The sequence below is a fragment of the Gadus morhua genome, chromosome 5 (assembly GCF_902167405.1).
Source record: "Gadus morhua chromosome 5, gadMor3.0, whole genome shotgun sequence".
NCBI classification, from domain to species: domain Eukaryota; kingdom Metazoa; phylum Chordata; class Actinopteri; order Gadiformes; family Gadidae; genus Gadus; species Gadus morhua.
The window spans coordinates 23,503,715-23,518,747 of record NC_044052.1 but is presented as its reverse complement, the minus strand read 5'-3'; the positions used below and the strand labels follow the sequence as shown (position 1 = coordinate 23,518,747).

The 15,033-nt window shown below is 45.0% G+C and overlaps 1 protein-coding gene and 1 long non-coding RNA gene across 3 annotated transcripts in view; one reads left to right on the top strand and one right to left on the bottom strand.

The window, feature by feature from the left end:
* Positions 1-6,390, bottom strand: part of LOC115544509 (uncharacterized) — a 28,621-nt gene extending 22,231 nt beyond the window's left edge. Inside the window, exons 1-2 of the long non-coding RNA XR_003976889.1 lie at positions 6,053-6,390; positions 5,692-5,883 (exon numbers count right to left, since the gene is read on the bottom strand). This is a non-coding gene — a long non-coding RNA (uncharacterized LOC115544509). The remainder of the gene's footprint in view (positions 1-5,691; positions 5,884-6,052) is intronic.
* Positions 1-15,033, top strand: part of LOC115544457 (uncharacterized) — a 993,561-nt gene that overhangs the window by 66,715 nt on the left and 911,813 nt on the right. The window contains exons 20-26 of one of the 2 annotated variants that reach the window (XM_030357425.1): positions 7,945-8,211; positions 9,017-9,295; positions 10,499-10,798; positions 11,174-11,275; positions 11,521-11,544; positions 12,283-12,350; positions 13,213-13,874. The exons of the other annotated variant lie outside the window; for it this stretch is intronic. Of the exons in view, the coding sequence (XP_030213285.1) occupies positions 7,945-8,211; positions 9,017-9,295; positions 10,499-10,798; positions 11,174-11,275; positions 11,521-11,544; positions 12,283-12,350; positions 13,213-13,218 (1,046 nt within the window). The 3' untranslated portion in view covers positions 13,219-13,874. Of the gene's footprint in view, positions 1-7,944; positions 8,212-9,016; positions 9,296-10,498; positions 10,799-11,173; positions 11,276-11,520; positions 11,545-12,282; positions 12,351-13,212; positions 13,875-15,033 lie in introns of those variants that run through there. 2 annotated transcript variants of the gene reach the window in all.

Sequence of the window (15,033 nt, the reverse complement as noted above, 5' to 3'; positions counted from 1 at the left end):
AGTATGTATCCTATTGCTACAAGAGACTTAACGTTGAAGATCCTAATCGTACAGTCCCTACGGGATCTTCCTCTTTTTCATAATTTCATATTCCTTCATGACCATGTAAGGGGCGGATACAGTTGCTTGCCATAGCTTAAGGGGAGCAGTCTCTTAGCCATCTAGTTGGGGGCACATCGTTCAGACGCTCTATTGAGGCACATAATGGCCTTTGTTAATGCTGCTGATGGATGGATGTAAAAGAGGGAGGTTTAGCAATGGGTCTATTTCCGTTGACACTGATTTGAGTTGCCTCTTTTCTCTCTTTGTCGCTGCTAGCCTCTACAAATAGCTTTCTCTCTTCTATCACCAGTCGCTAATCTCCCGCAACCAGCGCCATTAAATTCAGCTTCCACCCAGTGGCGCCCCCTAGCGGTGCTCTTAGGCCATCGGTGTCCTGCTAATCTCCACCATGTTTATATCTCTCTGGCTCCCTGTACTGGCTCTCTGTGGAGCTCGCTGGCACCCTGCCTCTATGGGGGGGGGGAGGAAGACTAACGGTCACAGGGGAGTGTGGCAGCTATTAATGCCTTCAAAAACTGGATGTGTACGGTTCTCTAACAGCATGGGGCACAAACGTTGATTAGAAACACGATTTGGTGAACAGTTATTAATTGCACTTTGCTTGCTGTGTTTGGTGCAATTGATTCCATTACGAGCCTAGCATTACGCGGCCAAGCAGAACACAGCCCTGGGCCCCGGAAAGCTGGACGCATAGCTTTGGTTTAACATGTTATTGCAGTCCTAATTGCATTGGCTGTGTTTACATCGGTGCCTCTTGGAAGAAGTGGGCCAGCTTTTAGCCCAGGAAAGACAACAGGGAGGGGAAGGGGTGGCTGGGTGCGAGGCTTAGGCTGATGAAGGAAAATCGGACTTACTCTGGTTCGTCTTCGTTCTCCTCTTCCAGGATGTCGGGCAGGCAGAATTATAGGAGTCGCCCCGGAAGGTGTTGACCCTGAACTCTGTGGCTTCACAGAGGGTGTGAATGTGTACATGAGTTTCCCTTTGTGTTAGCACTGTGTGTGTGTGTCTTTTATTGTGTGTGTGTTTGTGCGTGCAGCAAACCAACATTCCTACATAGCGCTTTTGTTTACAGCCCAGTGCTCACCTTTTATAAGCCCCCCCTCCTCATCACCCCCCCCACCATCAAACCCCCCCCCCCCCCCCGTCAGTACAGCGATCACATCCATCACACGGACCTACACGGAGCAGCAGCATGGGTTTGTGGCTGTGTCATGCCAAATTTGTACCGGCTGCCAAATTTGTACCGGGCGCGTCATCCATACGTAATCAATTCCAAACCTGCCTGGCAGCAGATGATCGCGTCGTCCGTTGCAGGGCAGGTTTCAAAAAACATTTGCGCTCCTGTTGCCAAAGACGAAATAACATAATACAGAAAACGGATCGCTAGATAACACTTGTTTTTACTTTATATTTGTATTGTATTTAATTGTTTAATCAAATTTAGCTAGTAAACTGAGTGTTTAAAGCAGGTCAAGGACGAAATAGCACAATACAGCTAACGGATCGCTAGATAGAAGGTTCGCGAATGTTCGTGAACCTTTCACGTCATTCGACGCGATCGTCCGTTGCCAAGCAACGGACGACGCGATCAGCTGTTGCCAGGCAGGTTTGGAATGGATTACGTTAGAATGACGCGCCCGGTACAAATTTGGCAGCCGATACAAATTTGGCATGAAAGCTGCAGTGAAAGCGTTCGGAGGAAGGCATGGCTTACTGTTCGCCGGCCTCCGGAGGCCGGTCGAAAATGTAACCAATGAAATTACTCATAGTAACTAATTACTAGTCTGACTCAGTCTGTTGTTTAAGACATCGGTCGCTTTTAGCGATAAAAACAGAATACATCATCAATGCACTAATCAAAAAGAGTATAGAGATGTTATACATCAATCGAATCAGCCAGACCTGGTCTAAAATCGGTACAAAGCTTGTTTATATGCCCAAAATACAGCTGAAATCATAGCTATAACCAGAACTTTATATCAAACTTCATGATGCAGCTCATAAACGATAATTCGGGATTATTGAGCAACAATATTTTATGCAAACAACACAACCTACCCCTCGAATGAAAGTGCAGCCTAACGCTAGTAAAGAGCCGTTTACAGGAGCTCTGGTCCGGCTGTAACAGTCCTGATGCAAGCAACGGGAGACACGTTCTCACAAAAAGGTGCTGCGTTTGTTTTAAAAAACAAAACAAATTAACCCTCTCCCAAAAACCTAGCTTCACAGCGGAGTGTGTTCAGGCCAGGGGAGGGAACTACTGGAAGTCAAACGTTGGGTCCAAGATCGTCTTGTTAAATGGCTTAAAAACACAGACAGGATTTGAAGCGCTATTTCTTTCTCAATCATGTTAACGCTTGTTATTTTCCTTTGACGGTCAAAAAATCCACGTTCAACTTCACACAAAGACACACAAAGAGGCTGCAAGGGCGCCAAATATGTTTCTAAGCAAGGCAATTCCTGATATCGACACAACACCGTCAGTCTCTTCATCGCCAAACGATGACAAACAAAATAAATATGTGTACAGAGCAGTGGCGAACATAGTTTCTGCTGTTTTGTCTGTCAAAAAGGCTTGCTAGTCTTTATCAGAAAATCCACGATTTCCAGCTGTGTTATAACATGACCAGCTAATAATAATCATTCAAATGAAGACCCGGCAGTATTTTGTTTTTTTTCGCCTATACACATACCCAAATGGAAAAGCTTATAACACAGTAACCCTAAGTCCTAGATGGATGTATGATACTTCATTTGAAAGCTGACAAGCTTTAGTTTCTGTAGATATGTATTTGGCATGTATCATACACACAACCTAAATGACATCAGTTCAGACATGGCTCTAAAGCAATTTTTTTTGTCTTCGAAAATAATAGGTCATAATTGAACTACAATAACTAGGATGTGCTTTATATGTAAGGCATATGGCAATATGCCAAATACCTTCTACATCATGCCAACTACACCTGGAAGAAATTTTGGAGTTCTAGGCCTAAACCTTGGGGAGTTAATGGAGTTTTTATGGTGTGTTGTCACTGGCGGCACAAACCTCTCCAAAATGTCTCCAAATGGCCAAATTGTGCCAAATGCATTTACTCTACTTCTGTGACACTGGAAACATTACTGAAGCATTTTGGTGACTATAAAACCTTTCTCCGTGATTCAAAACATATTTTTTTCACACATTCATATTGAGATATTGGCCATATCATGAAAATATGACAAGAACTAAATATGAACAATATATGCGCAAAATATGCGCAAAGTGAGTTGTCTGCCGTGTTGACGCAGCTTTATATCTCGGCTCATACGTATCACAGCTGGACACGCCTAGCAGCGTTGGAAAGGTAAACTCATTGGCTAGAAGCCCAAGTGATTGACATATCAATAGCCAATACGCTGTCCCTATACCAAAGCCGCGAAACAAAGTAAACAAAGCCCATTGGCCCTTCGAACTGGGAGCGCTCCATCTACTTCACGGGCTGTACCGGAGTGAAAACTGAACAGAAAAAGACAGGGACACTTTTATTTTGTAGCCAGCAAAGTGATGAAAACAAGCATATCCAACAACTGCATGCTGGAGCTAGAGAAAATATCGATACGGCTGCGAACGTCTGTATGTTAGTTGACGAACAAAGTTTGGAGATGGTAAACAAATGGACTTTACACGACGATATTCACAAGCTGGAATAATTTTATGAAAAACCATTTGGATGCTTTTGATCAGTGGATTCTCACGGACAATTGGAATATAAATAATTGAGGAATGGACACATATTACGGTTCTCAGATTGCTTCAAAGGTAGGGAGTCACTCTGTTTTCTGGCATTTCCGGTTTACCATGCTGGTTAATATCAATATTTATGGTTTTGTGCTCATGATTTATAAAAAAAAACAACCGGATGAATAAATTGTGGAGATTCTACCCTTTCTAACGATGTATAGAATGTCTGTAATGATGAAAGTTGAAGCGGGTTATGTCGCTGCGTAGTGGAAACATGTCGTCAACAAACACAAATCGCCCACCGGTGGGCGAATGGGTCTTAAGCCTTGACATAATCCGTCAGATGACTATTAAATGACAGTTGACCACAAGGCGATTCTATCTATGCCTCCTCTTGAATTGCTTCATGTTTGAGTCAGCAGGGGCTTGTAATGCTGCGTAGCATGATAATCACGATAAGGTGCAAGGAGCAGAAGAAGTTGACATGGGTGCTAATTTTCAGTTGAAAAAAAACGCTGGCATTATTTTATCAGCTGAGGGCATGTTCATTGCCATAACAACGTGAGCTAATCAACAAGTACCACATGTTCTAATACTATGAGACTAATGAAAACGCCCTCAGCTGATAAAAGGTGAGCGGCAGACGGGACTTAGTGTCTTATTTATTTATTTATTTATTTTAATAAGTTACTCATTTTTGTCAGATGTTTTACAAGAATTTTGATCGTACAAAGTCATGACAGAGGGACTTGGTGTCTTTATTCATGCTTGAAAGATGAACATATATTATTTTTTTGAAAGGGAATGAGCTGATGAAGCTGACAAGTGACCATTGTTTACTGTTTAAAAGCATTTTTAATTAGATGCAAACCCCAGTGAATCATTTGCTCGTTTCTCTGTTTTGAGATTCACACAGACTAAGCAGTCTTGTTTAAATGTTACAAATTGAGTTAATAAACTGAACTTGGAAATTGTTTTAAGTTGTTGCAGATGTTATCTCCGCTAATTTTATTAATCTAAATAAATAAATATTAGCAGGTTCTCAATAGTAGGCTATTTCAATTCAGGGAGGGCGTCTCCTAGGGTGGATGACTTGAGAACCACTGGTCTAGAACATGTTGTACTTGTTGATTAGCTCACGTTGTTATGGCAATGAAAACACCCACAGCTGATAAAATAGTGCCAGCGGTTTTGTTTTAACTGAAAATTAGCACCCTTTTTTTATGCATCAGAACAAGATTTTTTTGCATCAGAAGTTTTATAAAAATGTATGGGTCCCTGAAAGTGAGAAAACGTAGTTTATTGCTCCCGAAATAGTGGTATGTTTCTCATATTAGTCTAGTACATGTTGCACCAATGTGTTTCAGTAACTGTGTAAATAAAAAAAAACGGGGAAATATGGTCATTTTTGAGTGAAACTTACACAAAGGAAATTTAATATACCTCAAATTTGTTATTTCAGTTCACATCCATTGATTATTCCTTCATCCAAACAGTTATTTTTCCTTTCATCACTTTAGTGATTCAGAACTGCATTATTTAGCTGACACTGCCAGCTTTTGGCTTAGATATACAACAGCATAGTAACTAATAAAATAAAGGTTGTGGAATAAAAGATCTTGGACAGGACTTTATGTACGTCATATACCCCTTTGGGTTCCTGGGGTTGAGCCAACCCAAAAGTCAGAACCTAGAATCGCCCCTGGTACAGAGTGTGTAGTTATCAGATAACTCCCTAAGGTTTTAGAGTAACCTGTTAGTTAACAACCAGCATGAACATTAATTCATGTTGGCAATAAGATAAGAGATAAGATAAGATAAGACAAGATAGAATATAAGAGCAGCAATAAGAAAAAGAATAGAGAACAATAAATAATAAGTACAACTAACCATAAAAGTCTTACTTTTCCAAGTTCATCCCACTCGCTAGTCCGGCTGGTCCACACTGCAAGCCCGCTGAAGTTCCCGCGTTGTGTATATTTTCGCGGGAAATTGTGTATATTTTCGCAGGATTGTGTGTAGCTTGCAATGTCACTTGCAGCCTGTGGTGGCGCTGTTGGACACACACACGTCTTGGTCTCACAAACACGTCCTGCCTTGTGAGACAAATATGTGTGAACGTCAGAAAGGCAGGGGGTGGGCCATAACAATAGAACATCTATATATCATAACACTAGAAACTATGTAATCACACATATATTCAAAATTACTTCTACAATTAATATTCAATAATTATAACATTCTAAAGTTTTAGGTTTACGAGACCATCAAAATTGGTTGCTTAACCAATTTCTTGTAACGCAGGAGTCTTGTAATGCTGGTGAGTAAGCCTGAAGATTGGTTTTGTAAACCATGTATGCCTACACACACACACACACACACACACACACACACACACACACACACACACACACACACACACACACACACACACACACACACACACACACAGGGTCTGTCCCTCTGTCGGCTTTCTGATATGTGTTATCTGTTAACACCAAGGTCTACTCGGCCTCTCCGGAGGCTCTCCTGCCCCTTCGGTTGCTTCCCTTATTTCTACTTAAACTGTTGTTGTTGTCCACCTGGTAACTAATGACGCCACCGCCTTTATTAATTCCCATTGGTCGAGCGGGTCCCCCTCCTCCCTCCCCTCGAGTCCCGCCGGTTCAGAACTTCAGGAGACCAGACGACCATCCTCCACACTCAGCATGGGGGCGTTGGGACTGCTGCTGCTGCTGGGGCTCCTCTCCGGGGGGTCTGCAGGTAGGACCCTTCAGAGCGTCTCGGTCCCAACTATATATAGACCCGGAACTAGAACTATAGTGGTCCCGAAGCAGTGCTTAGTTTCGCTGTCTTTACTGTTGATATGAAACTGCGTTTGTGTACAATCTCAAACTCGAACAACTAATCCACAGGATGATTAATCTTTCACTTGTTCCGATATTTAAACTGAATTTTCAGAAACCAGTTTGCGTTTTGTTTCGACTGAGTTTCATTTTGTGTCCGAGCTGAGAAAACCAAAGTTAGTCTGAGACTAAACCGGATGATGATGTTGGGTTTCTGAATCTGTTCTTAAAGTCAACAGATGTGTTGGTTTATCAGAACCACTTTCATACTGTTCGACCCTACTCACTTTAATTCTTTATCAATTCATGTCATCATATCAACCTAGCTATCAACACAGATAGCTAGGTTGACCCATTCCCCCTATACAACACAGATAGCTAGGTTAACCCATTCCCTGTATACAACACAGATAGCTAGGTTAACCCATTCCCCCTATACAACACAGATAGTTAGGTTAACCCATTCCCCCTATACAACACAGATAGCTAGGTTAACCCATTCCCTGTGTACAACACAGATAGCTAGGTTAACCCATTCCCCCTATACAACACAGATAGCTAGGTTAACCCATTCCCCCTTTACAACACAGATAGCTAGGTTAACCCATTCCCCCTATACAACACAGATAGCTAGGTTAACCCATTCCCCCTTTACAACACAGATAGCTAGGTTAACCCATTCCCCCTATACAACACAGATAGCTAGGTTAACCCATTCCCCCTATACAACACAGATAGCTAGGTTAACAAATTCCCCCTATACAACACAGATAGCTAGGTTAACCCATTCCCCCTATACAACACAGATAGCTAGGTTAACCCATTCCCTGTATACAACACAGATAGCTAGGTTAACCCATTCCCCCTATACAACACAGATAGCTAGGTTAACCCATTCCCAGTTGAGTGGAGGATTCAAATGAAGCTTAGACAAAGCGTTTCACTGTAACCTGAAGAGATGTCAATACAGTTAAAAGAAATCCTCCATAAATGTCCTGTAGACAGGGGGCGGAGCCACATACTGGGGGGGAGGGGGCGGGGCCACATGCTGGGGGGGAGGGGGCGGAGCCACATGCTGGGGGGGGGGGGGGGGCACATGCTGGGGGGGGAGGAGGCGGACCCACATACTGGGGGGGAGGGCGGAGTCACACGCTGGGGGAGGAGGGGGTGGAGCCACACGCTGGGGGGGGGTCTGTCTGTCTGTCTGTCTCAAGTGATGTACAGCATTAACCTGTGTCTGTCTGTCTGTCTGTCTGTCTGTCTGTCTGTCTGTCTGTCTGTCTGTCTGTCTGTCTGTCTGTCCGTCCACAGTGATTCACTCTCTGAGGTATTTCCACACGGGGTCGTCTGGCCTCTCATCCTTCCCAGAGTTTGTGTCTGTTGGGATGGTGGATGAGGTTCAGTTTGTTCACTATGACAGCGTCAGTGAGAGAGCCGTACCCAAACAGGCCTGGATGGACCAGGTCACCAGAGACCGCCAAGACTACTGGGAGGAGGAGACTGGAATATGTCAGGGTTACCAGCAGTGGTTCAAGGTCAACGTAGAGACGGCTAAGAAGCGCTTCAACCAGACGGGAGGTATGTTCATACATTATATATGTACACACACACACACACACACACACACACACACACACACACACACACACACACACACACACACACACACACACACACACACACACACACACACACACACACAGGAGCACACACACACACACACACACACACACACACACGCAGGAGCGCACACACACGCACGTTTCCATGACTACCAACACACCCACATGTCCAGAGGCCATAGTACTGACCACAGAGGGCATCCCATAATACCTCTAGAGCAGCACCCAGACAGACAGACAGACGGTTAACCTACAGACAGACAGTTAACCTACAGACAGACAGACAGTTAATCTACAGACAGACAGACAGTTAACCTACAGACAGACAGACAGTTAACCTACAGACAGACAGTTAATCTACAGACAGTTAACCTACAGACTGACAGACAGCTAACCTACAGACTGACAGACAGTTAACCTACAGACAGACAGACAGTTAACCTACAGACGGACAGACAGTTAACCTACAGACAGACAGACAGACAGTTAACCTACAGGCAGTTAACCTACAGACAGACAGACAGTTAACCTACAGACAGTTAACCTACAGACAGACAGACAGTTAACCTACAGACAGACAGACAGTTAACCTACAGACAGACAGACAGTTAACCTACAGACAGTTAACCTACAGACAGACAGACAGTTCACCTACAGACATACAGTTAACCTCTCTCTCTCTCTCGCTCTCGCTCTCTCTCTCTCTCTCTCTCTCTCTCTCTCTCTCTCTCTCTCTCTCTCTCTCTCTCTCTCTCTCTCAGGTGCCCACATTGTTCAGGTGATGTCTGGCTGTGAGTGGGATGATGAGGATGATACTACTGATGGTTATAGACAGCATGCCTACGATGGAGAGGACTTCATAGCGTTTGACCTGAAGACCCTGACCTGGGTCGCTCCAGTACGTCAGGCTGTCCCCACCAAACTGAGATGGGATCAGGATAGAGCTGATAATCAATACAGGAAGAACTACTACACCAAGGAGTGTGTTGAGTGGCTGAAGAAGTACCTGGCCTATGGGAAGAGCACTCTGCAGAGAACAGGTAGAGTCACATGACCTGGTGGGCGTGGCCGACTCATGTCTGGTGGATTAACTGATACACTACAGCAGTAGTGAACCCCCCCCCTCCCCTCCCCGTGGGTCGGCTGTATCCATTACCAACCCCACTCACACTCCGGCTGTTAGTGCTTGAATACAATAAACAAATATTTTTATTTTTTATTATTAAGCAGATTTCGCCCACTGCTATAAGCAATAGGAGGCTGGTTGGATAAGAAAGAAACACGTCAACATCAGCATTGGTTGTAATGTAGTTTTTTTTAAATCAAAAGGAACATTAAATGTAGGCTACAAGACGCGTAATTTTATCATGGACAAAAATCATGTGCACTTAACTTGAACAACATATTCACATCACCTGAATAATCAAGTGACTATCAGTGAACTATCACTAACTATCGCCATTAACAAAGCTATATTTTAAGACTTCACTTTGATTGACGTTCCGGGTGAACAGGAAGTTGATTGTAGGACGCCTTGAACGGTGATCCCTCAGAGACTGGAGTAGGCCGGATCTTTGGACGCCTTGTCAGGATGTTTTTTAAATGAATGTTCCTGTAACCGTGAGGGTTTCATGGCCTCATTAGAGAAAACGTGATCTCAGAGCAGGCACATAGGTAAACCACTGTGGATCTCTGAAGGAATAAATCCATCATTTATGCAATTGACATTTTACTGTCTGCCCTTTTTCTTGCTATCCGCCATGTTTCATTGTGTTGTGTTGGTTATTGAACTGTTAACCCGTGAACTTGGGTTATGTTTATCATCGTTACTATAGAGATCATGACGATAGCTGCTGTAACGGGAGTCCGGGCGTGTGCAGGACCGAACCGCGCTGTATGATCCCTGTTACACTGAGCACAGAGAGGGAAGAGTAGCTGAGACGGTAGAGGGGTTAGAAACTCATGAATTAAAATAGGCTATTTATTTCAGGTACCCTATTTTTGCACCAATAAGATTTGAAAACCTTGAAGTTTAAAATCAAAAAGATTTATTTTTCTCTCTCTCTCCCCCCTCCTCTCTCTCTCCCCCCCTCTCTCCCCCCCCTCTCTCCCCTCCCCCCCGCTCTCTCTCTCTCTCTCCCCCTCCCTCCCTCTCTCTCTCTCTCTCTCTCTCTCTCTCTCTCCCCCCTCCCCCCCCTGTCTCTCCCCCTCCCCCCCCTCTCCCCCTCCCCCACTCTCTCCAGAGCGTCCGCGGGTGTCTCTGCTCCAGAGGAGCCCCTCCTCCCCAGTGGTGTGCCATGCTACAGGCTTCTACCCTGACAGGGTGGTGGTGTTCTGGAGGAGAGACGGCCAGGAGCTCCATGAGCAGGTGGACCTCGGGGAGGTCCTCCCCAACCACGACGGGACCTTCCAGGTCAGCGTGGACCTGGACCTCACGGCCGTCCCACAGGAGGACTGGGGGAGGTACGAGTGTGTGGTCCAGCTGAAAGGCATCGAGGACATCCCCACCCCCCTGGACCCCGCCCTCATCAGGACCAACGGGGGTAAGACTGGTGGTGGAGGGGATGGAGGTGGTGGATTGTGGGTAAATGAGTTCCATGAATAGGGCTAGGCTCAGATCAGTCCGTGAGTGACTGACCTCCACCTCACCTCCACCTCACCTCCACCTCACCTCCACCTCACCTCCACCTCACCTCACCTCCACCTCACCTCACCTCCACCTTACCTCCACCTCACCTCCACCTCACCTCACCTCACCTCCACCTCACCTCACCTCACCTCCACCTCCACCTCACCTCCACCTCCACCTCACCTCCACCTCACCTCACCTCACCTCCACCTCACCTCACCTCACCTCCACCCCTCCTCCACCTCCTTGGGGCCCTCCTCCTGATCTCCTGCTCTCTCTTCCCCTGAAGGGCTCCCGGGGCCCTTCCCCATCGCTGGCTCTGTGGCGGGGGCCCTCCTCCTGGTTGGAGCTCTGGTCCTGGCGGGAGTCTGTTGGTACAGGAAGAGGAACGGTGAGTGAGCTGACCCCTGACCCCCAGCTGCCCCTACTTCCTGCCCCCTCGCTGCGTCCCTTCCTGGACTCTGATTGGTCGTCGTGATACTCTAGCGGTCTGGTGGTAGAAACCTCTCCATCACTGGAGGAAGAACCTCCTCTAAGGTCCAGGCCCCAGTGATGTTGAGGCATTAAGAATATGAAAGTAGACAACATGAGGATGTTCACCACTGTCACACACTGATCATTTCTCCTGATCCTTAGATTCAGCCCAACGTCCAGCAGCTGGTGAGTAACGTGTGTTTTTACTGCAGTTCTGCTCTCATGATTAACAATACTACCAACACGGTTACCATGGTGACTGGTCTGTGGACTATACAGCTCTGTAGATCTAGATACACCTAGCTCTGTAGATCTAGATACACCTAGCTCTGTAGATCTAGATATACCTAGCTCTGTAGATCTAGATACACCTAGCTCTGTAGATCTAGATACACCTAGCTCATGTGGATCTAGATACACCTAGCTCTGTAGATCTAGATACACCTAGCTCTGTAGATCTAGATACACCTAGCTCTGTAGATCTAGATACACCTAGCTCTGTAGATCTAGATACACCTAGCTCTATGGATCTAGATACACCTAGCTCTGTGGATCTAGATACACCTAGCTCTGTAGATCTAGATACACCTAGCTCTAATAGATCTAGATACACCTAGCTCTGTAGATCTAGATACACCTAGCTCTGTAGATCTAGATACACCTAGCTCTGTAGATCTAGATACACCTAGCTCTGTAGATCTAGATACACCTAGCTCTGTAGATCTAGATACACCTTGCTCTATGGATCTAGATACACCTAGCTCTGTGGATCTAGATACACCTAGCTCTGTAGATCTAGATACACCTAGCTCTGTAGATCTAGATACACCTAGCTCTGTAGATCTAGATACACCTAGCTCTATAGATCTAGATACACCTAGCTCTGTAGATCCGTTCAGCTCCTCACCGTCTGCTTCTTGCCAGGTTCTGAAACCAGCTCTGAGAACCCTGAGGGACAGAAACATCTTCTGGCCCCGACCCCTGACCCCAAGGTCAGTATTCTGTGACATCACAACTCTTTGGAGGATGGGTGGGAGGGCACTAATGTCTTCACAGTACATTACTGCAGTACTTCATGAGAGGAATATACATAGTACTTCATCACAGTAACATCAATAGTACTTCATCCCAGTAATATAAATAGTACTTCATCACAGTAATATATATAGTACTTCATCACAGTAATATGTATAGTACTTCATCCCAGTAACATCAATAGTACTTCATCACAGTAATATATATAGTACTTCATCCCAGTAACATCAATAGTACTTCATCACAGTCATATAAATAGTACTTCATCACAGTCATATAGTACTTCATCACAGATATATGTATAGTACTTCAGTAATATATTTTGTACTTTATCAAAGTGATAGTAATATTATAGCAGTATTCATCAGTGATAGTTATATCGTGAAAGTATTCATCAGTTATAGTAATATTATAACAGTATTCATCAGTGATAGTGATATTATAACAGTATTCATCAGTGATAGTGATATTGTAATAGTATTAGTTTGGTCACAACTTGGTTTTTAACCCTAAATAGATTATCGATTTGAAATATGATTGTTATGTACCGGGTGTTTGTGTGTGGGGACCCTGTTTATATGCTAGAGGCTAGCTGCTTCTTATGTGGTTTACTCACATAAGGTAGAAGCTAAACGCTAACAGTAATGCTTCAACAATCTCTTTAACCTCATGCTATCTACACAAACGATCTGCCATATGAAAGAGGCTCCAAGGAGTCCCACGGTACAAGCCCTATCATGTGGTGGGCTCATGATGAGGTAGTGAGCAGTGAGGTGCTGATAGATGGTTGGAGCTGACCTGTGCTCCCTTGGTGTTTAGAGCTGAATGATGAAGAGGCTTCTCGTTGGAGGATTGATCATCATTCATAATCCTGACCATCAGGCGTGGGGCTCAGATCGCCTCAGACTCAACGACAACACTCTGACTCACTTTGATCTGGAAAACAACAATTAATCCCTAAAAAAGCTTAAATAAATGAAATCATTATCTACTCTTATTACAGTATGACAAAGTGATTATTACCAACTAAAATCACTGTCATATTCCATTAAATTGTGCATTTGATAATTTGTTGAGTCATTGGTTGACTCGCCAATCTGTAACTGATGCTTTGAAACCATGGCAACATGATCTCCCTCATGAGCGCCCATCTTAGTTAGGATGCGGTTGCTCACCGCATAACATTTGTTTAACGTGTGGGTTTATAGTGTTTAAGATGTTTAATATGATATTATTAGGATTATTAAGGGGCCGTAATCCAGACCGTTGATTCAGACTGTCCTTGACCCTAATTAATCCTTCTTTAATGCTATGTAATATATATATATATATATATATATATATAAAATAATCATTATCACATCAGCCTTTTTGGAAAATATTTTTTAGTTGCTGGAATACACTGGTTTTGTGGGATTTATAATTAACATATTACAAGCTGTTTTTTTCTTTTTGCTGTCAATAAAGTTTCCAACTCCCAATTCCAGTCTGCTTATTTCATGTTGTGGTAGACTCTAACTTTTCAGCGCACATTTTACAGGCTTAACGGAATCTTCTCCACTTTATCCAAGACTGTGTTTTATGTCACAGCACCGCTGGAAGTCTGTCTTAGAGGGCTTGGAAGGTCAGGAAAAACAAAGGAAAAGTCACTGATCACTCATCACCTTTTCAGTGGAGTTCCAATGTACCAGAGCGATGCTGTTTAGGGGTTTTAACTGAAGCTTGTAGATGAGAACGTCCTGAAACTAAAGGCGTTGTGTATGTTTGGTGTAATGAGCTCACAGGAGTCCCAGCGTTCTGCTCTCAGCGCTTTATTAAAACATTCCTGGACACGACGCTCGGTGATCATGAGTGATGTGATGATGAGAGTTGATCAGGAGCCCATCCTCTGGCCGGGTCACATGGGGCTCCAGGTGGGAGGTCAGAGGTCAGAGCCCGTCCTCTGGCCGGGTCACATGGGGCTCCAGGTGGGAGGTCAGAGGTCAGAGCCCGTCCTCTGGCCGGGTCACATGGGGCTCCGGGTGGGAGATCAGAGCCCCTCCTCTGGCCGGGTCACATGGGGCTCCAGGTGGGAGGTCAGAGGTCAGAGCCCGTCCTCTGGCCGGGTCACATGGGGCTCCAGGTGGGAGGTCAGAGGTCAGAGCCCCTCCTCTGGCCGGGTCACATGGGGCTCCAGGTGGGAGGTCAGAGGTCAGAGCCCGTCCTCTGGCCAGGTCACATGGGGCTCCAGGTGGGAGGTCAGAGGTCAGAGCCCGTCCTCTGGCCGGGTCACATGGGGCTCCAGTTGGGAGGTCAGAGGTCAGAGCCCGTCCTCTGAAGTAAACGTTGTGTACTGGTAAACCAGCTCTAGATAAGGGCAAGTGTAGCCTCCCATACAGTGGCTATACTGTATGTGCTTCTCATAAATGAAAGCAAAAGGATAGTAGGTGATAGGCATCAAGGAAATAAAGGAATACAATTAGACTGATCCTACTAAAGTTCAGTTTAGTTCTGACTGGTTTTTATCAGATGAAAAGCCCTGCTATGAAGAACTTCTAGATTCCCAACCGGTCGCTGTCGGGAGCACGCTAGTGTGAGCGTCATCACCAGGAGAGTGAACGCGCCTTAAATCCTTCAGTTCCCCACCCAGCTAGCGTGTAG